Raw genomic sequence first — 23967 nt, 5'->3', positions numbered from 1 at the left:
GCACCCAATCAAAGCAAAGCAACTGTGAGATTAGCAGAGCAGGGAAGGGGGCAGGAGGGGGTTCAGAGGAAAGTCTTGAGGAATTTAAGGAGGTCATACTGATGATGCAGAGGGAGGGGGAGGCTGTTCCATAGAAGGGAGCCAGCTGAGGAAAGTGATCAACATCCTGCCCTCTGTTTAGCGAAACTCTTTACACACAGAGAATTGGTGCCAGAGGAGTGCAGGGGTCTAGAAGGGGAATATTTAGTAAGAGAGAGTTGCAGATAGTGTGGTCCCAGGCCCCAGAAAGGCTTGTGGATGATACACAGGGATTTGAGTATAATCTGTGTAGCAACCGGGAGCCAGTGAAGACTTTTTAGTGCACAAGAGATGTGGTCCCTGGGATTGAGGTCAAGGGTAAGTCTCACTGCTCTATGATGGATTAGTTGGAGGGGTCGCAGAGTGGAGGAAGGTAGATTCAGGAGGAGGCTATTGCAATAGTGAAGCCTGGAGACAACCAGGGCTCAGGTAACATTGAGCTTCTCGGGGAAAGTGAGAAAAGGTAGAATTCCTTTGAGAATGAAGAGCTGAAAGTGGGACTTCTTAGCAATGTCCTGAGTGTGAGGGAGGACGGAGAGAGAGAAGTCGAAGATGACTGCAAGGTTTCTGGCTTCAGAAGAAGGAGCAGGGGGAGAGCCCATGGAGGAAGGCCATATTGAAGGGAAGAAGGCAGGAGCAGGGATCCCAATGGGAAGGATCACAGTTTTGCTGGCATTGTGGCAGAGATCATTGGAAGAGCACCAGACCTGGATAGAAGATAGGCAGTCAGGGATGATGGAAGGTACAAGAGGGTCAACAGGAGGTTTGAATGAGAGTTGTGTGTCATCTGCCTAACACTGGAAGTTGGGGGAGAAGGAGGAGATGAGGTGTGCCAGCTGTGTGAGCTAGATGTCAAAGAGTCAAGGGGAGAGCATAGAACCATGGGGGACACCACAGGAGTAGAAGGATGTAGGAGAGGAGAAGGTGCCCAGGATTACTTGGGAAGAGCGGTTAGATAGGAAAGAGGTCAACCAGTCCAGTGCCTGTTCCGAGATACCAAGGGTGTCGTGGAGCCTTTGTAGGAGGATGGAGTGGTTGAACGTGTCAAAGGGAGAGGAGAGATTGAGTAGGAGGAGGACAGCTAGGGAATTGGAATCAAGAGATGTGAGCAGTTCTTCATGGGTGTTCAGAAGAGCAGTTTCTGTGCCGCTGGATGCTCTGAATCCACATTGATGGTCATGGACACCACCAAAAAGTTCAGTGTGAGAGTTGAGTTGGGGCAAGGCCAACTGCTCCAGAGGTTTCACCAGGAAGGGGGTGATGGAGAGAGGGCTGTAGTTGGCTAGGCAGGTAGGATCTGCTGATGGTTTTTTAAGGAGGGGGCGCACAAGGGAGTGCTTGTGGGAGGAGGGGAAAGATCAAGTGGCAAAAGAGTGGTTGCAGAGATCAGCGAGTGCGGGGGCAAGAGAGTCAATGTTGTCTTTGATGGTTCTGGATGAGCAAGGGAAAGCCTGTTTGGTAGAGACCTTCATGGAGCGGATAACTCTGGTGACTTCTTCAGGTGTGACAAGGGCGAAGGAGGAGAAGGGGGAAGGGGGATGAGGCTGGAACATCCTACTGGAAGAGAATACAGTTTCCATTAGTGAGCGTACGATGTGTACTCTAGAATTGACAATATTTTGACTTCCGGTGCAGTCACTCAGAATTTTAAAACAGTTGAGATTGAAAGTATTCAAATTTCTGATCATGCCCCAATCAGGGTGGAGATGTCCCTAGACTACGTGACCAGGAGAGCCCACTCTTGGAAAATTAACACGTCCATTCTGGAGGATGAGGTGGTAATTAAATCTATTGATACAGGAGGCGGAGTCGTTTCTTGAAGCCAATAGGAATGGTGAGGTCAGTGATGACATAGCACAGGCGATTTTCAAATGCGTAATGCAGAGAGTCTTGATGAGCCTCTTTGGCCAAAAGTAGAATACCCGAGCTATGGAGTTGAATTCATTGGGTACTTTAATTAACACATTAGAAAATGATCTGTTGGAACAGTCAAATGAGGACAAGAAAAATATGTTGGCTTTAAAGTATGGTTTTCTTTGCCTTGGGTTTCCCTCACTGTCAAATCTGTTGATGGAGATACTTGTCTCAGGGTTATCACTAAGTGCAAATTCCCCCTCCTCCTCACCTGTATCTACGGTAGAAGTCTCTGGCCTCTTTCCCTTCTTCTTTCAGTCTTTATGTTTCTTTTCGTAGAGATAAGGACTCCCTTGAGTTGAAGCCACTTTGCTGCCTTTCTGGTGAAGGCAGGCAAAGGACCCCCTCCCGAGAGCGCCCAAGAGAGGAAAAAGCTGAAGGCAGAAAAAACCTCTTGTGTTTTCCGGTATGGCAAAAAGAAGGTACCAAATTCAGGAATCTTCAGTCGAGATGGAAATCCAACAAGTCCTATAGATACAGGAAGGTATATTTGCCACAGGATGGAGTAGCAGGAAGCCAAGACTGTCTGGAGGAAGGAGTTTGTGTCAGAGAGGAGGGTTGGAGTAGGAATAGGAATCGGTTGATGTACCCGAAGCGCACAGACAGAGAAAAAGGACGGTAAACAGGAAGACAAGGGAAAATCGGAGAGAGCAGAAGGTAAGAGTGAGAGAAGGAGAGAGAGAGAAAAAGCACAACAGTGTGAAGGAAGGAACGTTATCACTCGCAGAAAGCGAACAGAAAAACAGCATCTAAACCCAGGAGCAGAGCGCAAGAATGGGGTTGCAACGCACCGCAGTGAAAGAGTGGCGGAGCTATAAAGGGAAAGAGAAAGACAGAACAGAAAGACTAGACCTATGCTCCCGGAAGAACGGGAGCGTAGTGGAACAACCTAATGCCGGCTGAGTGGACAAGATGAGTGGACAGGACAGAAAGAATGGCTGATAATAAGGGCTGATCACCCATAGAATACGGTAACTGGCTCGAGTGTCTTTGCTTAATATTGGTTATCAATCGCATAGAAGATCAGGAGCAAACCATATGGATGAAGAGCGAAAATGGAGGACTGAGACAATTTCAGGGCATTCGTGAGAACCAAAAGCTCAGTAAAAACTCCTAACTTTGAGCACATTAAGATAAAGAATGAGGTTCCGAGGGGCTCATGCAGGGCTCAGAAACTAGTGCTTGAGAGGAAGGAAGACTGAAAAAACAACACTATAATCCATATTGCAATTGTCAGATAAGTAGCAGAAAAGTGTAGTCTATATTTCATTTATAGATATAGATCCCCAAACTATTATTTTTTCAATGTCAAAATACAAGGCAGTCTTAATGAGCCAGTGGATTTTTAGATGACATATATGGAAAGGAAGGGAGTACAGGTTAAAAGCTAGTGTTTTCCTTTTCTTTTGAAACTTTTATTCAGAAAAGTAGAGTAACTTCTTCAATTGGAAGGTCACTGATGCGGGAAAAACAAGTACAAACTCAACACCAATATTCTCATGCAGGGTTGAAGGCTTTTGGGGATCGCGCGAAATGGGTACATTTTCAAAGAACTGGTCTGGTTTCCTGCACTGCAAGAAACATGGCAGCATCCAAGTAAATGGGGCATTGGCAGCTGCCATCGCAGATCCATGTGTGCCCAGATTTACAACATGCATTCAGTATTGGGCATCAGAACACGGGTGATTTCCAGGCTTTTTCCCTGTTTATTGCACGGATGTCGTGAATCCATGATCCATCTCCATCGTGTAAGTCTAACGGTAAACAACAAACGCCATTTGTGTAAACTAACATTACAGGTAATGCATGAAGTGCTCTATTTTGTAACACAATATGTTGAAGAAATACAAAATGATAAATCATCAAAGTTTTAAATAATATAATGTAATATCAGAAATGTTTCAGTTAAAAGGAATGGCAAAACAGGCAAATAAAAAAAATGGCTACTAAATTTAGATATAATTTCCTTACCTGTTCTTTTGATTATTTCCCAAACAGCAGCAGCAGTTGCAGGAATCACAGAAAACTGGTCAAGACAAAGTTTGCCAATATTGATGATATGAAATCCATCAACATCTTTATCAGGTGCAACAGCATTGCAAATTGTTCTCTCATCTATATGATCTGCAATATTTAAATGGGTTTAAAAACAGTTTATGCTTCTTTTGTTTCAGCATTGCACATCATTCTATTTAAAGAGTGAAACAGTTCAGGGTACTCACTGTGATGACTCTAGTATGGGAAGGTGTGAGGAAATGACTTGGAACTACCTGGGAATGGCGATACTTGGGGTAACTGGAAGCAGGGCACAGTGTTATGCAATCTCTGGAGGTGGTACACAGGGTATCGCCAAGAGCCTCAATGCCCTCAACTGCCTCAGTTCCTGTCTTCCCCATGCCACAGATAAAAGGGGAACAGCCGTCGGCCATCAACAAGGGGTGTAAATAAAACTTGAGTACTACAAGCTGCGAGTTTGAAGTCCACAAGCACATTCCCAGTACCACCTGCAAGACCAAGCTGGAATGGAGACTGGCACCCAAACAAGAAGAGATACCATGCTCCCATGACTCAGTGGACCTGGTTTACAAACAGACAGAGACAAGAATCTGGCATTCAACTGGGAAGCGCTCATAAATACACGCAGGCAGACAGACAAAAACCAACTCCAAAGGTACTTCCGAAGTTGACGAACAGGTCAGGAAGTAGCCATGACACTTCTGTCTTACCTTAAAATTGTAGTCAAAGGACTAAAAATTGTAAAAACAACTCCTTACACCAGGAGTCGGAAGGGGCAGAGTTGGAACAAAAGGAGTTTTGAGGAGGGAAGTGGAGGGAACAGGGAGATGAACATAAAGGAGAAGTCAGAGTTGGAGGAGGACCGAAAGCTCCTGAATAAGAGAGAGACAAGCATTGAAAGAGAGGAAGAAAGAAAGAGAGAGAGAGAGAGAAAGAGAGAGAGAGAGAGAGAGAGAGAGAGAGAGAGAGAGGGGGGAAACAGAACAAGAGAGGGAGAGACAGGTAGAGGGAAACAGATAGGGGGAGAGGGAGAGAGAGAGAATGAAAGAGAGAGAAAGAGAGCAAGAGAGGAAGAGGGAAACAGAACAAGAGACCGAGAGACAGGGAGAGGGAAACAGACAGATAGAGAGAGTGGGAGAGAGAGAGGGTCATAGGGAGAGAGAGTGGGGGAGAGAGAAAGAGAGAGAGAGAGAGAGAGAGAGAGAGAGAGAGAGAGAGAGAGAGAGAGAGCGAGAGAGAGAGAGAGAGAGAGAGAGAGAGAAGGGGGACAAAGAACATGAGAGGGAGAGACAGGAAGAAGCTGGACTCTGGTGGGAAAAGCAAGCCCACCTAGAAACATAAAGAACACTTGCTCATGACATCTGCTTAAGGCCAACACATCTGAACTGAAGGGGTGACAGTTGTTGGACCATTCAGCCCGTATTAAATTATTAACCCCTCACAGGAAGCAACAGTGTGGACCCATTGATCCTGAAGATGGTCAAACACTCCAGTATTGTGATGGGTGTAGGCCAGTCAAGCCAAGAGTCTGTCAAACCCTCCCAGGATTTGACAGGCATTGTCTAATTGAACAAGGACACTCACCCCAGGGGTTCCACAAGAGTAACCCTAGCCCTAATTTTGGATCTTTCCTCTAGCTTGAGGAATTCGGAAGCTTGAGGAATATGAACGTAGGTCCGTTGGACCCTACTAGAGGACAAATACATTAACCATGCACCTGTTCTGTTGCCCCACTTTTACATCCCACACTTGTTGCTTTTAGCCACATCTGTCTTTTTTTTTACTAGCTCACTTTCTCTTCCCTAGCCATGCCATCAACCCCTACATGTATAAGAATAATGCAAACTTGGCCCTGAGCTCCCATTTGTCGAGTCCTACATTGATCCATGCCATACTGTGACAAGGATCTTCGTTTCCTTCCTCCAGACTCATCAAATGTCCAGGCTCTGGGCCTGATAGTGAGCGGCAGGTGTAAAACATCTGGCATTTTTTTTATAAAGTATGTTTTACCTCTCCACCAATCTACAAGTTTTAAACCCGAAACTCTTCCTGTCTACTAGCTTTTGTGTGGCGGTAATAACAGCCAAACAAGTGTTACTGCATCCGTTAATTACCACATGTGATAATTACTACATACAATAATAAAATCCTCATGGAGTCATATTAGGACTACAACATGGGCAACAAACATATGGGTTCACTTGACTTGGAATCATGCAGATCCACACAGTTACTGTATGCTCAGCTTAATACAAATGATTGTCAAATTCAGAGTTCAGTTACCTTTGGGCAATTTATAATGAAAGTATTTCCACATCATATTAATTCTTATCAAATCTATTTAAGACAACACATACAGAAAATAATATGCATCATTCACAGAAGCAAAACAAACCAGGAAAAAAAGTAGGAAATAAATACAAATGTACATTACAATGTATATATGCTACAAAAATAATTTGAAAAATTCATTAAGTACAGTACATTCAGAATTCATATATTGTGTTTCATAAAAGTCTAATAGTTCAATAAAGTATCATCCTAATGATATTATTGCTTTTTCATGCATACACCTCAGATATTTATGTGGGTATATACTTTTTGCCATGCAAATAGTCTACAAGCGGGCCAGACTGGGGCATAAAATCCGTCCAGGCACAAATGAAAAAGTGTCCCACAATTACTCATTCCAATTCATTGCTATCCAGAACAGACTGTTTGAGACTATTCAAGGGGGTGTATTGGGTAAAATATGTTGCAACCAAATGCATTTGAAAAAATGTTTGCTTAGTAACATTGGATTAAACTAGTGTAGTAACTTATGAAACTGGGCTACTAAGGTCAAACATTTCTTCCATTCTGTCAATAAAACTAGCCCATTCTAGAATAATGCACTGGCACCTCAGGTATTGCCCTAATGCCATATAAGCCAGTCGTACCCTCAATACTCTAACCTCTAAGCCACTCAGTCTACCTCCAGAATGTGAAAATGCATCCATTCTGTGTTATTATGTGTTAGCCTAGACACACACATTGAAGTGCGCCCTACAGACTCCATTTTGGTTTCTTTGCTCACTTACTGGGTTTTTTATGTCGCATGCAGAAAATGATCACAGCCTGAAGGGCTGGTGGACGTGTTCCTGTAAGGAATGCTTAGCTAATGGAATTTACCAGCTTCAAGCCTTGAACATGCAGGCATGGACAGAGATAAAGGCGAGTTTATGTGTCTTCCTGTCTCCCGTTTTCCAAAGCTAATTGCGCAACAAATGTTTAGAAAACATGATGTACCATGCACATTCTAGGAAGGAAGGCATTATTGAACTACCAAGCCGAAATGTGAAGTGCCCTTTTGGTACAAGAAAAACAGATAAGACACACAAGGAATGTCTCCTTGCACTGGGAACAGGGTGAACCGTATTGCTCTGAGACAGTAAATTGTACAGGCATGACGTAGTGCGAGGATCTATGTGTTGCCATGGATAATGCCCATGTTACGCAGATCGTAAACCATCTATAATTACAACAACCAATGCAAATATGAACTGTATAAAGAGGCTAACTGGTTGCCCTGTCAATTGCTTAATTTCTCTCTGACTGTTTGCAGACATAGCTGAACCTGAGACCTCTTGAAGCGAGAAATAATCTCTTGTTATATATTTATTTCGTGACTGGTTTTCTTCATTTATTTGCAGTAATTAATTTTGGGACTTACAGGAAAGCATAGCTTTTTGCATTATGGCAAGCCGGTCGAAGGTGTAATGGATGAAGATGTCTGGGACTAGCAATGCCCGTTGGGATAAACAAATGTGTAATAGAAATAAAGATAAAACAATATTTTACAACTGTAAAAAACATTAAAATTAAAAAATTCACATTGTGCCTCAAACACAAAGGTCTACCTATCGGTTTGAGTATTTTCATGGCACAAGGGCACTTGAACCTGCACCTTTGCCACTGGAAAAGCCATGCACTAACTGCAGAGATACTGTTTCTCCCTACAGAAAATATAGCGTTTGCCTTATGACATGCTGTTCAAATCTGTAATCAATGTGGATACCTCTGTGATTTAGCCAGGGTCGGACTAAGGCATAAAATCTGTCGAGGCACCAATGAAAAAGTAGCCCAGAATCATCACATATTACTATCCAGAACAGACTGTTTGAGTACTATCCAAGCAGGGGGGTTGGTAAAATATGTTGCACGTAAATCATTTGTAAACAAATTTGCTTAGTAACTTTAGTTAAAACTAGTGTAGTAACCCATTCTGTAAAAAAAGAAAACAGTCGCACTTTAGAATTATCGGCTGACCCTTCTGGTTTTGCCCTACAGGGCAGTCCAAGTCTGCTTGGTCTAACCTCTGAGCCACTCAGTAAACCTTCAGAAAGTGTAGCTTTGTGCATTATGACATGGCAGTCAAAAATGTAATGGATGAAGATGCATCTAGGAACTAGCAATGCGGATTGGGATCAAAATAATTTTCTAGTCTCTCTCTCTCCCATCCATTTTTAATGGAAATGAAGAAAAACAATATTTCAAAACAGTAAATACATTATTACAAAATTAATGGTTTCAATCGGCCTCATCACGAGTTGGGCGATAATCCCAGCGGTATTACCGCCGGGGCTATTAGCCCTACCGCCAAACTGCCCGGCGCTATTAGCACCGGATCACGGGTTTGGAGGAGCGGTAAGTCCCCATTCCCCAATGGGCCCATTCAGGAATTTCCCATTCCCCATTGGCCCCAATGGGGAATGTTCAGCGCTATTACCGCCAGCACTATTACCGTCGGCTGTAATAGTGCCGAAAATAGGCAAAATCATGGCGGATTTGCCCCCAGCTCAGAGCTGGGGGTAAATCCGCCAAGCCCGTGATTTGACGGACCCTTAAATGCAGCGGTAATAGCATTACTGCTGCATTTAAGGGTTACCACCAAACTTGTGATGAGGCAGAATGCATGGTTTAACTCTCCAGTTTGAGTATTTTCATGCTAATGATGGGATTCGAACCATGGCAGTGGAAAATAAATACTCTAACCGCCGCACTACTGGTCCTTTCATACAAAGGTCGTAGCTTTTTGCATTTCGACATGGCAGTCAAAGGTTTAATGGATGAAGATTCATCTGGGAACTAGCAATGCCGTTTGGGATAAACAAATGTGATGGTCTCTCTGTCTCAGCCATTTGTAAATGGAAATAAAGATAAAACAATAAGAAAATTAAGAATTTTACAAATGTTCACCCAATGCACTTGTCAACCTATCATTTTGAATGTTCTTATACCCAGTAGACTTGCTCCTGTATGCTTGTCATTGATAAACCCATGCTCTAATCTTTCAGATTACTCTACCAGGGAAGTAAGCCCTGCAATTTAAACCACACAAAAGTATTACCTGTCGAAACCTAAAAAAGGTAAGACAGGAAGATCTTGACAAATATATGAAAAGTAGTATTATGGTTAACATCTCAGACCTTGACCCCCCCCCCTCATATCTTGGCAGCAAGGTACGGTCCTGATTTTTCTGATTTTTCTGATTTTCCTGTTTTCTGATCTGGGCTGCATCTAGAGGGTGAAGTCCCTGGGGTCCTTTGTTTGTTCCTGGATTTCTTCCTGTCCCCACCCTCCCCTTTGCAATTGGTTGGAACAGGCAGAGGTCTATCTGCCTCTGTTAATGGTAGCCATTGCCCGTGTTCGCCTGAATAGCCAGTAGCCAGCCATCAACCAGCAGCGACTAACAAGATAAGTGTGGTCTGGGTGGGGAGTTGTTACGTGGTATCCACGGGGACGCCACCCAGCCCTGGTTGGATGATTTGCACTCTCGAACCCTCTCCCGGTCCCTTTGATAAGGCCTCTGGTTAAAGATGGGTCTTAATATTGTAGAAGGTGGATTCTCCGTCCTGCTCCTCGTGGCAGGGCCGCGTAGATGTGGGGGGCGAGCAGCGACCAAGTTACTTCACTGGTTCAAGCCCCCACTGTGGGAATCCAGGCCTGCTGCGACTCCGTAGGTTTGCTGCTTTACAGTCTTTATATGCAGTTCTTATGTTCCTCTTAGTTCGAATAATAATGTCTTGCTTCTTTCCTTTTAGGTTTGGAAAGGTATTTTGGAGTTGTCATGCAGTTTGAAGATGAGCATGGGCCGGTAGGCGAAAGTGCGGTGTGCTTGATGCTGTCCGGTGAGTAATGCGCGATGCGCGGTGCTGTTTCGCCTTTTATATTGCTAACCTGTGTCTTTTCTCTCCTTGCAGGTTGCGATGTTCCTCGCCGAGCGCCGTAATGTTCCAGCAATGATACTAACCATGAGATGACTACCCAGGTAAGAATTGTGTGGCTTTCTTCATTCGGAAGGAAACGTGAGTAAACGCTTAGTAATGTTGTCTTTTTTTCTCCTCTTTCCAGGTTATGGTATTCCAGGAGGCATGCAGTGCCGGATGATGGAGTTCATACCTTCAGGTGAGTGGAACTGAAGTCGGCGATGGATTGAAGACAGGATACTGTTCCAGGTAAGTTTCGTAGTGTTCTTTCTCTCTCTGCAGGTCCTTGGTTTCAGGTAAGCTGGCATCAAAGAACTGGACACGGTGAGCGTTACGCTGCCCACAGCATAATAACGCAAAGCATGTTCTGCTGTTTGGGTGTGGTTTAAATAGTCTCAGGTAAAGTAGTCCAGGTAAAATAGTCCCAGGCCTGCCACACCCAAAGTAGTCCAGGTGAAGTAGTCCTAGGCCTGCCACACCCAAAAGACTAGACCGCATAGCTCAGTTCCTTGTAACTGAGCTATGTGTGTGCCTCCATGTTGGCTGAATCCCCCCCCCAAGTTTAATAATCCCAAGTAAATAGTCCCATTCTGATGTTGGTCTTCATTATGGTTATGAGCCTGGCGCCAAAGGTGCCAGGACTGACTCCAAGAGAGTCTTGGATGAGGTTTTAAGGCCTTTGACCTGGCCCTAACTGGAAGGCTGTCTTGCCAGTGAGGGCCAGGGGCAAGGGTCATGACAGCACTTCCCCTCAAGGCCCTTCTCACGGTGGCACTTCTGCCTGGTCCTGGTTTGGCTGGGTAATTCTGATGGAACTTTTTAATTAAGCGAGGTGCATGGATGTATTCACTAGGTTCCCATGACCTGTCTTGCGGGCCATATCCCTTCCAATCAACTAAGTAGTATAGTTTGGATCGGGTGTATTTTGAGTCTAGGATATCCTTTACTTCAAACTGTGGTTCTCCGTCAACGAATACTGGTTGTGGTGGTGTTGTAACACGAGTACCGGGTTGTACCGGTTTCAGGAGTGATATGTGAAACACAGGATGAATCTGCATAGTGGGTGGTAGGGCTAATTTAACTGCCACTGGATTTATTATGGATTCAATAGAATAAGATCCCAGATATGGGGACGAAAGGTCAGAGTCCCTTTTATGGGCATGTATTTTGATGCTAACCAGACCCTGTCTCCAATTTCATAGTCGGGACTTTACTACGATGTTGGTCATTGAATTTCTTTTGTCTGTTCTTGGCTTGGAGTAAATGTTCTGCTGCTTCTTTGAAGGCCTGGGAAATAGTCGTATGTAGGGTTTTAACCGCTGGCATTTCCAAAGGGGTTGGGAGATCCAATTCTGAAGTACGTGGATGTCTACCATACATATAGTGTAGAAAGGGGTTTGTCCAGTGCTGGTGTGTAATGAATTATTATAGGCATATTCAGCTATCCATAACAAGCCCTTCCGAATTTCTTTCCAATTGATGTAACATGCAACGTAAGTATTGTTCGGGGGTTTGGTTTGTTCTTTCTGTTTGGCCATCTGTTTGAGGATGGTGACTTGTGGATAGTTGAATGTCAATTTGGGCAATTGAACAGCATTTCCTCCAGAAGTTGGATACGAACTGACTACCTCGATCTGAGATCAAGACCGATGGAAAGCCATGCAGCTGTACGATTTCCTCCAGGAATACTTTTGCTAAATTGGATGCATTTGCAAGACCCTTAAAAGGAATAAAATGTGTGATTTTAGAGAACAAGTCTACAACTACTAAGATGGTGTTGAACCCTTGACTCGGAGGTAGATCTGTAATGAAATCAAGGGACAGTGTGTGCCATGGTGCGGGAGGAATTTCCAATGGTTGGAGAAGACCAGCTGGTTTCTACTTTTGGGACTTGTTTTGTGCACACACACCGCAAGATTGGATAAATTGTATGATGTCTTTACGCCATGTGGGCCACCAATAGTTTCGTTTTACTTTAGCTAGAGTTTTGGCAATTCCAGGATGAACTTCAATCAGGGAGTCGTGATAACCCAAAATAACCTGCTCTTGTAAATCTTTACTTGGCAAGTCTAGACGGTTCCTAAAATATGGTAACTGGTCTTTAATGGTGTAATGTTCTCCTTGAGTACACCACTCTTGTGAGAAAGTGGGATCCATTAAGAGTTGGATCTTGTTTTGGAATTCACCTGTGTCAATGTTGTTGTAAGACTCAGGAGTTTGTCTTCTGGCATGATGGCTGCTGGATCTGGAGTTATATACACCTTTTCATCAACATCCATGTGGGACAAGGCGTCAGCCTTTCCGCTTCGGACTCCTGGCCGGTAGGTGATCACATAGTCATATTTAGCCAAGAAAAGAGCCCACCGCAGTTGAGCGGATGATTGAGCCTTTGCTGTTTTTAGGTATTGCAGGTTTCGATGATCAGTTATAACCATGGCAGTATGTCTAGTACAAAGGAGATAGTGTCGCCATGCCTTGAAAGCTGATTTTATAGCCAAGAGTTCTTTGTGATAGCATAGTTGAGTTCGGGAGGTGAGAATTTTCGTGACTAGAAGGCCACCGGGTGTAACTGGCCAGGTCCCTTTGCGAGAGAACAGCTCCCATAGCCATGCTAGAGGCATCTGTTTCAACTATATAAGGGAGGTCTGGGCGAGGATGCCGTAGAACTGGAGCAGAAGTGAATTTTTTTTTAGTTCTTGAAAGGCCTTCTCTGCTTCTTCGGTCCAATGGAACTTTTTATGGTTTTTTCTCAATAGTGATGTAATTGGATGCACTATTTGGGAAAAATCTGGGATGAATCAGTCGTAAAAGTTTGCAAAGCCCAACATACTCTGGATTCCTTTAAATGAAGTTGATGACGGCTAGTTAAAAATGGCACCTTGTGTCTATCCATTCTGATACCTTTTGGTGTGAGGATAAAACCGAGGAACTCCACTTCGGTGACATGAAAAGAGCATTTTTTCGAGCTTAGCATACAGTTTATGCTGGCAGAGATTAGTAAGGAAGGAGCGGACATGCCTGACATGGTCTTCTTTTGTAGCAGAATACAGTACGATGTCATCAATGTAAACCAGGGCGCAAACGTCGATGAACTCCCGCAAAGCATCATTAATAAAATACTGGAATGCAGCGGGAGCGTTGTAAAGTCCAAAAGGCATTACCTGGTAATCACACAAGCTGTATTTGGTACGAAAGTCGGTTTTCCATTCGTCTCCTTTCTTCACTCGAACAAGATGGTATGCCCTCCTAAGTCCAGTTTGGTATAGATTTGGGCGTCTTTGACTTGATCCAATAATTCGGGAATAAGGAGCAGTGGATAACGGTTTTTAACTGTGATTTGGTTTAATGCGTGATAGTCGATGCAAGTCCTCAAATCTCCTTCCTTCTTAGGTACGAAGAATACGGGACTGGCTGCCGGTGATTTAGACGGACGGATAAATCCATTTGCCAGGTACTGATCAAGATAAGATTTCAAATGGAGGTTTTCTGGTTCAGTAAGTGCATAGATTCGGCCACAAGGAATTTGCGCACCAGGTATGAGGTCGATCTGACAATCGTAGGGCCTGTGCGGTGGTAGAGTATTTGCTTGTTCTTTCTGGAACACATCTTGAAAATCTTGGTATTCATTTGGTAGAGTACTAGTCACACCTAGTACAATCGCCGCCGTTCTGGGAGTAGCAGATGTACATAAGTCTGTTTTCCCCTTTTCTTGGTAATAACAGGTGCAAGCGCAATCATCGGAAAAGGCCATCTTCTTGGCACGCCAATCTATTAGAGGGTTGTGAGCTACCAACCATGGCATCCCTAAGATTACTCGAAACTGAGGAGCTTTGATGAGATCGAATGCAATAGATTCTCGGTGTCCATCCTGGCACAGTAGGGTTAGTGCTGCTGTACATTGGGTTACTGGTCCGGAAGCTATTTCTGTCCCATCAACAGTAGCAACTTTTTCAGTAGTCGACTTAGAGCATAAGGGAAGCCCAATCTCTGCTGCCAGATCTTGGTCTACATAATTCCCAACTAATCCGCTGTCTATGTATGCTTCGACAGCATGCATGCGAGACGGTTGTTGGTGATTGATCAAAATTACTGGTAATGCAAAGTGTGAGGTCTGTGGCTCATCCTTCTCGCTCGACAAGCGGACCTCTACGCTTGCCGGGCTTGGTAATTTTCCGATTCCTTGTTATCTTCCTTCTCTGTGGCTCCAACAGTTCTCCTTGGTGGTTTCACTGGACATTATTTGAGGAAGTGGCTTGATTTTCTGCAATATAAGCATAATTGCTGTTGCCTTCCCTTGTCTCTTTCAGTTTTAGTTAAAGGGGGCCATACACCTCCGATTTGCATGGGTTCTACTGTGTTTCCCAATGTACGTGGAACATTATCCTTTGACCGGACATACACAGCTCGAGTGTCTAACCTTATCCGGTCCACTTTTCGGTCTTGTAATCTGTGATCTAATTGCACCACAAGGTTGATGAATTATGCACAGTCTTTAGGTGGGTTATCCACTTGAGCAAGCACATCCTTTAGTTCCCCTTGTAGACCCCGATGAAATAGTGTGGTCCTTTTTTCCTCAGGCCACCAAGCTTCAACGACTAGTCTGTTAAATGTTGCTATATATGTAAGCAAGTCTTGACTTCCTTGACAGAGTGACAAAAGTTTGTTGTCAGATGCTTGGCCTTGGGTATGACGAGCAAAGAGTTTTTCCAATTCCATCTGGAAACCCCCAAAGTCATGTAACAACGGGTCATCTTAATTTACCATTGGTACCGAACAATCCGCAGCACTGCCGCTCAGATATGACCAAACAAAAGCAACCCACGCTTGGTCGTTAGGAAAAGCCCCAGGTCTGCAAAGGAAATGAAGATGACACTGGTTCATGAACGTTGCGTACTTCTTGGGGTCCCCTGTTAATCGTTCAGGTGGAGCTAAAGGAACTGCCCCAGGAAGGGTTATTTGTACTGGATTGGTAGAAGTTGGTACAGGTGCTGGCAGAATGTTACCAGGCAATGGGGTCTGTCCTGCCTGTGACTGGAGCAATTGTCTACTTATTTCGTCGGTCCTTAGTAACAATCAACTCCCTCGTAAGAGCATTGGTTTCTAGCCTGGCTGAATGGACTTCAGCGCGTAATTGTCCCAACAACTGAACTAACTGGTCAGTCTCTGAAGTCTCCATGACGCCCAGGTGGATAATATTATTGAGGTTTTGCGTTCTGTTACGTTCACCTGGTATCGACAGGGATGCAACCCAGCCCTGGTTGGATGATTTGCACTCTCAAACCCTCTCCCGGTCCCTTGTTAAGGCCTCTGGTTAAAGATGGGTCTTAATATTATAGAAGGTGGGTTCTCCGTCCTGCTCCTCGTGGCAGGGGCGCGTAAATGTGGGGGGCGAGCAGCGACCAAGTTACTTCACTGGTGCAAGCCCCCCCTGTGGGAATCCAGGCCTGCTGCGACTCCGTAAGTTTGCTGCTTTACAGTCTTTATATGCAGTTCTTATGTTCCTCTTAGTTCGAATAATAATGTCTTGCTTTTTTCCTTTTAGGTATGGAAAGGTATTTTGGAGTTGTCATGCAGTTTGAAGATGAGCATGGGCCGGTAGGCGAAAGCGATGTGTGCGTGATGCTGTCCGGTGAGTAATGCGCAATGCGCGGCGCTGTTTCGCCTTTTATATTGCCAAACTTTGACTTTTCTCTCACTGCAGGTTGCAATGTTCCTCGCCGAGCGCCGTAATGTTCCAGCAATGATAGTGAAAAGGAGATGACTACCCAGGTAAGAATTGTGTGGCTTTCTTCATTCGAAAGGAAACATGAGTAAACGCTTACTAATGCTGTCTTTCTTTCTCCTCTTTCCAGGTTATGGTATTCCAGGATGCATGCAGTGCCGGATGATGGAGTTCGTACCTTCATGTGAGTGGAACTGAAGTCGGCGATGGATTGAAGACAGAATACTGTTCCAGGTAAGTTTCGTAGTGTTCTTTCTCTCTCTGTAGTTCCTTGTAACTGAGCTATGTGTGTGCCTCCATGTTGGCTGAACCCCCCCCTCCCAAGTTAAATAGTCCCAAGTAAATAATCCCATTATAATGTTGGTCTTCATGATGGTTATGAGCCTGGCGCCAAAGGCGCCAGGACTGACTCCAAGAGAGTCTTGGATGAGGTTTTAAGGCCTTTGACCTGGCCCTAACAGGAAGGCTGACTTGCCAGTGAGGGTTAGGGGCAAGGGTCATGACAGGAGTGCAGCAATCATTGTATTCCAAAAAGTCCTGCCTCTCCTATTACCTACACAACATAGCATACCAAACAAAATTAGCCAGCTAGGAAAGAGTACCCCTATCACTGCTGTGTACCACCAGTCCAGTGGTGTTATTTACTGTTGTGTCCCATACCTAGGCATTCTCCCTCTATCTAGATACCAAAAATCTAGGTGTTTTGCACTTATGTTGTGCCTCCAATTTAGGAGTTCACACTCTGTCCAGGTGAATTTTAGCCACGCGTCACACTTAGATAGAAGAATTATGGAGATTCGTCATTTGTCACATCAGATAGGACTGTGTTGACTAGCCACATAGAAGAATTTAGCGAGTAGCCAAAGCACTAACCACCTGCTTCTACCTCCTCAAATACACCACCCAAACACTGCATACACCCACTGGTCTAGCAAACCTATACGCTAACACAAACCCAACAAAAGCAACACACACCTACAACAAACTAACCCGGACACTGGACCTTACCCATACGGACACAACAAGCCAGTGCACACAACCTTAAACACCTGCCAATCTAGCCATAAAACGCACATACACAGCCCAACATGACAACCAGCCACACAGAAAACGCCCAATGTATTGGACCATACCCATATGGATACAACAAACCAGTGCATGCAACCTACCATCTGCAAGCCAACACACACAGACGCCAGTTTCTCCTGGTTCTGGACCTATCCGATCATTCTTCCCTCACTAACCAACAATGGCCCTCATTACGACCCTGGCGGAATTCCAAAAACGAAGGCGGAAATGAAATACCGCCATCGAATACCGCTCGTTGCGATCATGACCCGTCACCGTAAAGTACGATGCCATTAGCGACACCGTAGTGAACGCCAACGCTAACTGCACCAAGCACGCGCACGCGCGCCTTGCAAAACCGTAATTTCCACCATGGCGCAACGGTACGCGAATTCTGACCCTAGCGGACATGTACTCAACGCCATCAAGCATGGCGGAAAGTACCTTTCCGCCATGGTGAGAATTACGGCATCGCGAACCAACCGTACATGGCCCTACTGAGTGCCTGTACTCCACTCCCTGCCCACATTGCACAACTCCTCGTAGGCAAACGCGGCCAGTACAGTACCACACAACTCCACTCAGAAGCCGGAACCCAATGCAGATCATCTCACAATACATCGCGCCACAAATCGGAATATGCAACATCACTAGTAAAGAATAAGGCCACACGGTCAATATCTGAACATAATTTTAATGCACATCCAAATCACCAAGGCCATACAGCTATTCGCAAACTAACTCCCAAATGATTTCCATCACTGTGGGCTGCATCCGCAATGAATGACCAGCTTCTACTTGTGTGACGCCCTGTTCCTTCATGGTACACAGGGCCTACATTTACGACCAAAAAGGCAACACGGAAGCGCCTAGAACCGCAGGGCAGTCCCATGAAGTAGGCACTAGTCCAGCTGAAAGGTACATATGTTGCTCCTAGCCACTAGTACTGCGTAAGGGCATGTGGCCCATTGGTGATCGTCCCATAAGATCGTAATGGTGCTCCACTGATTAACTCGAAGCTGCAGGTGTCGAGTGTAAAAGCCATCTGCAGGAGTGGCGTACAGATGGCAGCGGCAAAAGGGGAGGAGATACCTGTCACCCAAAAGAAAAAAATAACAGCATGGGCATCCGAACTTCATATGAATTACTCAGTTCATTCAACACACTAAATATACAACCATATGCATGCTAGCACACTCAAAAGGATTAATGTCACCCAAAAATCACTTGCGAATCATAACGACATAAATCGAGCTCAATACACTATTACTAACGAGTGTATGTGTGCATGCGTCTGTCAAAACAGAATCCATTAGATGTGATTAGTAACGTGCACAGACACAAGTGTTTGAAGGCGCGTCGAGACAGGGAGGGTTCAACAAGGGCAGACAGATGATGGACCCACTATGGCAGCTTTGCATCACATAGCGCAGGGGAAGGGGATAGATATCAAAAAGCCATGCACATGACAAACCCTCAATTAAATCATCTGTCCATGCATCCATTCATCATTCCCTCATCCCGGAATAGAAACGCCTGAATATTTACTCACATTACATTTGAAATTTCCATTAAGTCTGTGCGGAATGCACTCTGCAAAATCCACTGTGCTCCTGCCCGGTTCACTAGTGTAGTGAAGTAACATGTATTTGGGGACGTCCTGCCTCATCGTCCACTACGCTATTGCGCATCCCATTCAATTCACATCAATCATTGCATTCTCGTCATGGGCCCTGTCCCAAGGACATTCAACAATAGAACGTTACATTTCCAGTCAGACCTGTGGGCGTCTCCTCGCCGCTAGTTGAAAAGCAAAAGCGCTGTCCTTCGAATTCCTCATTTGCAACATCACGTCGAAAAGGCATCTGTGAACGCTTGGATTCACAAATACATCTATGTAGTGCGGCTGTGTGTGAAAATGGCAACTGGCTTCAATCACTAATGGGACTCCCCGCCCGTCGGTGAACGTCGGTACAGTGCTGCATGAGGGTCCACCGTTGATCGAGTACTACATTCCACTGACCCTTCACAAGTTTGTCCGCGACTGCAAAAATAGTATGTGAAACAATGGGACCATAGCAGAATCAACATATTAACCAATATTTCACTGCCATCGGGATCACATATATGATTGTAATTGCAAGATGCCATGCGTCAAATAGCAGCGTTGTGTGCGGGACGTGCTCGCCCAAAAGTAATTGCAGCTGGCACAGGTGAAATGAATCACCACAGGTGGAGGCTATACAGCCTGAAAACACATAAATTGCATACCCAAACCCCTCCGACAACCACACCCACTCCCAAATGCTACCGACAGGACTAGCGATGTTGGGCCTGGGGGACCTGATAGCACTGCAAGTACTCCAACTTCAAGAAGAAGACGAACAACAACGACTGCAACAACCGGCCGCACAGAGGAGACGCAGGAGGAGGAGGAGGGCAAGGCAGGGGCAGCAAGGCCCACCAGCACAGCCACTACCACCACGCAGGCAGCCCGCAATCCCACGCCTCCGTGCCAATCCGTTCAACCTCACTGCTGAGCAGATCCACACCCTCTACCGTTTGGACCGGGACACCATAACCGCCATTGTCGACATGACACACGCTGACCTTGTCAGCATGATAGATAGCCCAACCGCCATCCCACCCCTACTGAAGGTGGTGTCTGTACTCCACTTCCTGGCCACAGGCACCTACCAGCACACAGTCGGACAGTTGCATGGCATTTCACAGCCACTATTGTCACGGACACTATTCCAAGTGCTTGATGCACGCAGACGACTACATCTGTTTACCACGCTCGGAGCAGGAGCTCACAAACGCAAAAGTGGGATTCCATGCACTTGGCGGCATACCGGGTTGCATTGGTGCCATCGACTGCACCCATGTGGAATTGGTTGTCCCACATGCCATGGAGGTCCAGTACCGCAACCGGAAACAATATCATTCTATCAATGTACAAATGGTGTGTGACTCCAACAGGATCTTTACACATTGTTGTGCCCGATTTCCAGGATCAACCCATGACTCTATGGTCTTGAGGAACTCTACAGTACCACGCTACATGGAGCGACACGCAGGGCACCGATCCTGGCTATTCGGTGAGTCTCATTTAATGCATGTGAATGTGGGGTAGGTGATGCATCAATGACGTGGCAGGAAGGGGGGGGGATGCGTACGTAGCAATGTTATTCCACAAACATCCTTCTTTGTCCACATACAGGTGATGCCGGGTATCCAGTGAAGAGATGGCTCCTTACACCAATCCGGAACCCACAGAACCAGCATGAGGAGGACTACAACCATGCCCACTCACGTACCCGTGTAGTCATAGAACAGGCATTCGGCCTACTGAAGGCTCGTTTCCGCTGCCTCAGCAGGTTTGGCGGGGCACTCCTGTACCGCCATGAGAAGGTTGCAAAGATGGTCATGGCATGTGTAATGCTACACAACATGTGCGTAGGTAGAAATGTGGCCATGCCCCCTGACGCAGAACTGCAAGCACCTGAAGATGGTCATGATGAGGGTGGGGATGTGGCAGCACCTCAAGGAGTCCGCGAGGCACAGGAGGCCCGTGAGATTCGTCAGAATATCATAGATGCATGCTTCTAGTACTCACGCCTGGTGGCTGTTACTTGGACACGGGACTTGTGGCACTGTGTGTGTCGGGAACATGCACAATGTGGCCTGTACGCCAAGAAAGGCCTCGTACACAAAGATCAATGTCCACACATCTCATTGGATTAATGTGTATATATGTATTGCAAATGTGAAATGGTATTACACACCCAATCGACCCGCCACCCGGAAGAACCCTACACACCCCCTCCACCCTCCTACCTCCCCCCAGAACACCAGTGTCCAGAGATGCTCATTGTCATTGGTCAGACGCTATTGCAAGCCCCCTCTCCGGGTATCAGGGGCACCCCTGCCTGTGGAGCGCAGGTTCCTCCCAGATCTGCGTTGGGGGCTGCCCTGGACGGAACTTGCAACGGATGATGTCTCTGCCTGCTCACGTCCATGCATGTCCCTAAGGGTTTGTGAGAGCTCAGTGAGCACACGGCGCACAGCGGCAAGTTCACCACATACATCTTTGGACGTCGCATGCAGTTCCCCCCTCAGGCTCTCGGTGCTTCTCTCCATTTGTCCCCTCAGGCTCTCGGTGCTTCCCTCAATTTGTGCCCTTAGTGTCTCTGTACTTCGCTCCATTTCTGCCCTAAGTGTCTCAGTAGATGTTTCAATGGCTGCCTTAGAACCCCCACATTCATCAGCATGCTCCTTGAGGAGCGTGGCCAGTTGCTGCTGTTGCACTATCATCTGCTCGAGGGACTGTTGCCTCTGCTGGGCCATGCCCATTTCTGGTGGTGTCACAGAGGGGCTGATCACCTCATGTTGCCTTGCCACAGGCCTTGTGGGGGTTGGCCAGTCGTCGTCTTGTGGGTGCCCCTGCGTGGTGTCCTCATGGTGTACGGGATGAAACATACAGGGGGATTGGGACAGGTCATGGATGGATCCTACATCTACAGCACCGTTTTCTGTGTCGGAGCATGCTGGCATGAAAGCAGTGTCACCTATGGTGCTGCTGCCACCAGAAGCAGTGCCTTCTGTGGCATCCATTGGGGGGACCTGTGGTGCTGCTGTTGTGGACATGCTGGCTGCTGGGGTGCCTGTTGATGTCCCCTCCAGTGTGCTGCCACTCGATTCGTGCTGCTGACGTGTCTTGATCCGTGCAGCTGAGGTGGAGGGTCTTTGGCCGTTGGTCTTGGCCCTCTTTGCAGGTGTGCTGGTAGGGGTGTCCTGAAGCTCGTCGTTTGATTCGGACCCTGTGGTGGAGTAAAGGAGGGCAAGCGTTATTTATGGGTCTGTTGTAATTGGAATGGCAATGTATCACATGCATTGGGGTGGTACCTGAGGGTGATTTGGGTCAGGGCCTTGGGGGAGGTCTCATTTTCGTGTGGATTGAGGGTGCAGTTATTTTGCAGCCTGCAGTTAGGGTGTGCATGCTGCACATGCAGAGGGTGTTTTTAGGATTTTTACTAATTTATGTATTTAATCTGACTTTTACAGGGCGCTATCATGGCAATGTATGTGGACGTTCTCCTGGACATGTGTTTCTATTGCACTATGGGGACACATGGTGCTTCACATGATTGGACTTTGTGGATTTAGCGTTGTTTAATTTGGCCCACCTACCTGATTCTTCGGATGTCTGCACTCCTTTCTCCATCCCTCCGACTCCCTCTATGCTCTCCATTCCAATGGTGGAGGCACAGATTTCTTCCCAGGGGGTCAACTTGATGGGTGAATCAGATCCTCCCCCGGTAGCTGTGGCAATGTTGCGGTTGGCTGAAAGTATGCTCCGGACGCGTATCCGCAAGTCGTCCCATCGCTTCCTGCATTGCTGTGGGTTGCGGGGTGCGGTCCCCACCGCACTTACCCGCTGTGCCACCAGGGCCCATATGTCCCTCTTGTTCGCAAGTGCCGTCCTGGTCATTTGCGTCGAGAAGACAACGGCAGCGTTCTCCTGGAGGGTCTCTGTGAGCACGGTGAGTTCCTCATGGGAGAAGTGGACCTGCCGCTTGCGATCGCACGCTTTTTTAGCAACTTTTCCCATTTTTCTTTTTTATTATGGGGTGGCTAACGGGTTGGGATGTGTCTCAGGGTCGGTTTTTTATGGTTGTGTTGGGATTCTGATTTTATAGGTGTACGGTGTCCTGTTTCCCGTTCCGGCCCCATGTTTTTACTTCCGTTTCCGTATATTTGCGGTGACCGTAATTTGCGCTGACCGCTCATTACGGTGACCGCTAAGATGGGTGGCGGAATTGCACCTAGGGCGCCGTACGACGGCGGAATGGGCCGTTTTCGGGTCATTTCCGCCATCGCGGACTTTGCACTTCCGCCATGGCGTGGTGCTCGTGCCCGATGGGTCGGAATTGGCCGCACTTTGCTCCATCGTGCAATGGCGGAAACGCTATTTATGCTATGGCGGTCATGTCAGTTACTTTCCGCCAGGGTCGTAATGAGGGCCAATGTCCTCTTTCTTGCAGAGCCACATGAGCGCCTGGAGACTGCCCATGGGTGGTATCAGTGTGCGGTATAAATCGACATAACATAATTTAACATAACAGGGGCACAGATATCTCTGCAACCACAAAACTGCCACACCTCTCTCTTATCATATTATCCCCACCACCAAATAGAAGGTAAAGTGCATGTACCCACTTCCATTCTGCAACTGTCCCACACATAGGCTCACTGAGTCTTGAACTGTGTTGCCCAGCCATGTCTCACATCAAGATAACTATTTGTTAGCAATATCTCCCAACTAAGTAGACTATACTCTGTGCTAGCATGTCCAGATAAAATTGCATATATGAGCCAGCGTCACAATTAGACAGAATTGTGAAGATTAGCATTGCATCATATCTAGACAGAACTGTAATACTAGCTTTTGTCGCATCTAGACAGAATTGTGAAGATTGCCATGTATCACATCTAAACAGAATAGTAATACAAGCTTGCGTCACATCTAAACAGATTAGCATTGTGTCACAGCCAGACAGAAATGTGAAGATTAGCATTGCGTCACATCTAGACAGAATTGTAATACTAGCTTGCATCACATCTAGACAGAATTGTGAAGATTAGCTTGTGTCACATCTAGAGAGAATTGTCAATGTCAGCTTGCACCACACCTAGATAGAACTGTAAAGATTAGCAATGCGGCACATCTAGACAGGATTGTGAAGATTAGCAAGCGTCACTTCTAAATAATGATGCCACTAGCCAACCCAACTAAACAATCTCACCCCTCTGCATTCACATCTCAAACTCTAGTTAAACACAACCATATCACTAATGCACAACAAACCACACACACTTCACCAACAAAATATACTACAATTAGCCTCATGCAACAGC

General features: G+C 46.1%; 1 protein-coding gene across 1 annotated transcript in view; it reads right to left on the bottom strand.

Annotated features, from left to right (window-relative positions):
• The window catches only part of MTHFD2L (methylenetetrahydrofolate dehydrogenase (NADP+ dependent) 2 like), an 817160-nt gene that overhangs the window by 468730 nt on the left and 324463 nt on the right, over window positions 1-23967 (bottom strand). Inside the window, exon 4 of the mRNA XM_069630620.1 lies at window positions 3964-4116. Coding sequence (XP_069486721.1) covers window positions 3964-4116 — 153 coding nt within the window. The remainder of the gene's footprint in view (window positions 1-3963; window positions 4117-23967) is intronic.

The sequence above is a fragment of the Ambystoma mexicanum genome, chromosome 6q, assembly GCF_040938575.1.
Source record: "Ambystoma mexicanum isolate Mex_15411 chromosome 6q, UKY_AmexF1_1, whole genome shotgun sequence".
NCBI lineage: Eukaryota > Metazoa > Chordata > Amphibia > Caudata > Ambystomatidae > Ambystoma > Ambystoma mexicanum.
Note: the sequence above shows the minus strand (reverse complement) of the source record. Positions and strands in the feature narration are given on the sequence as shown.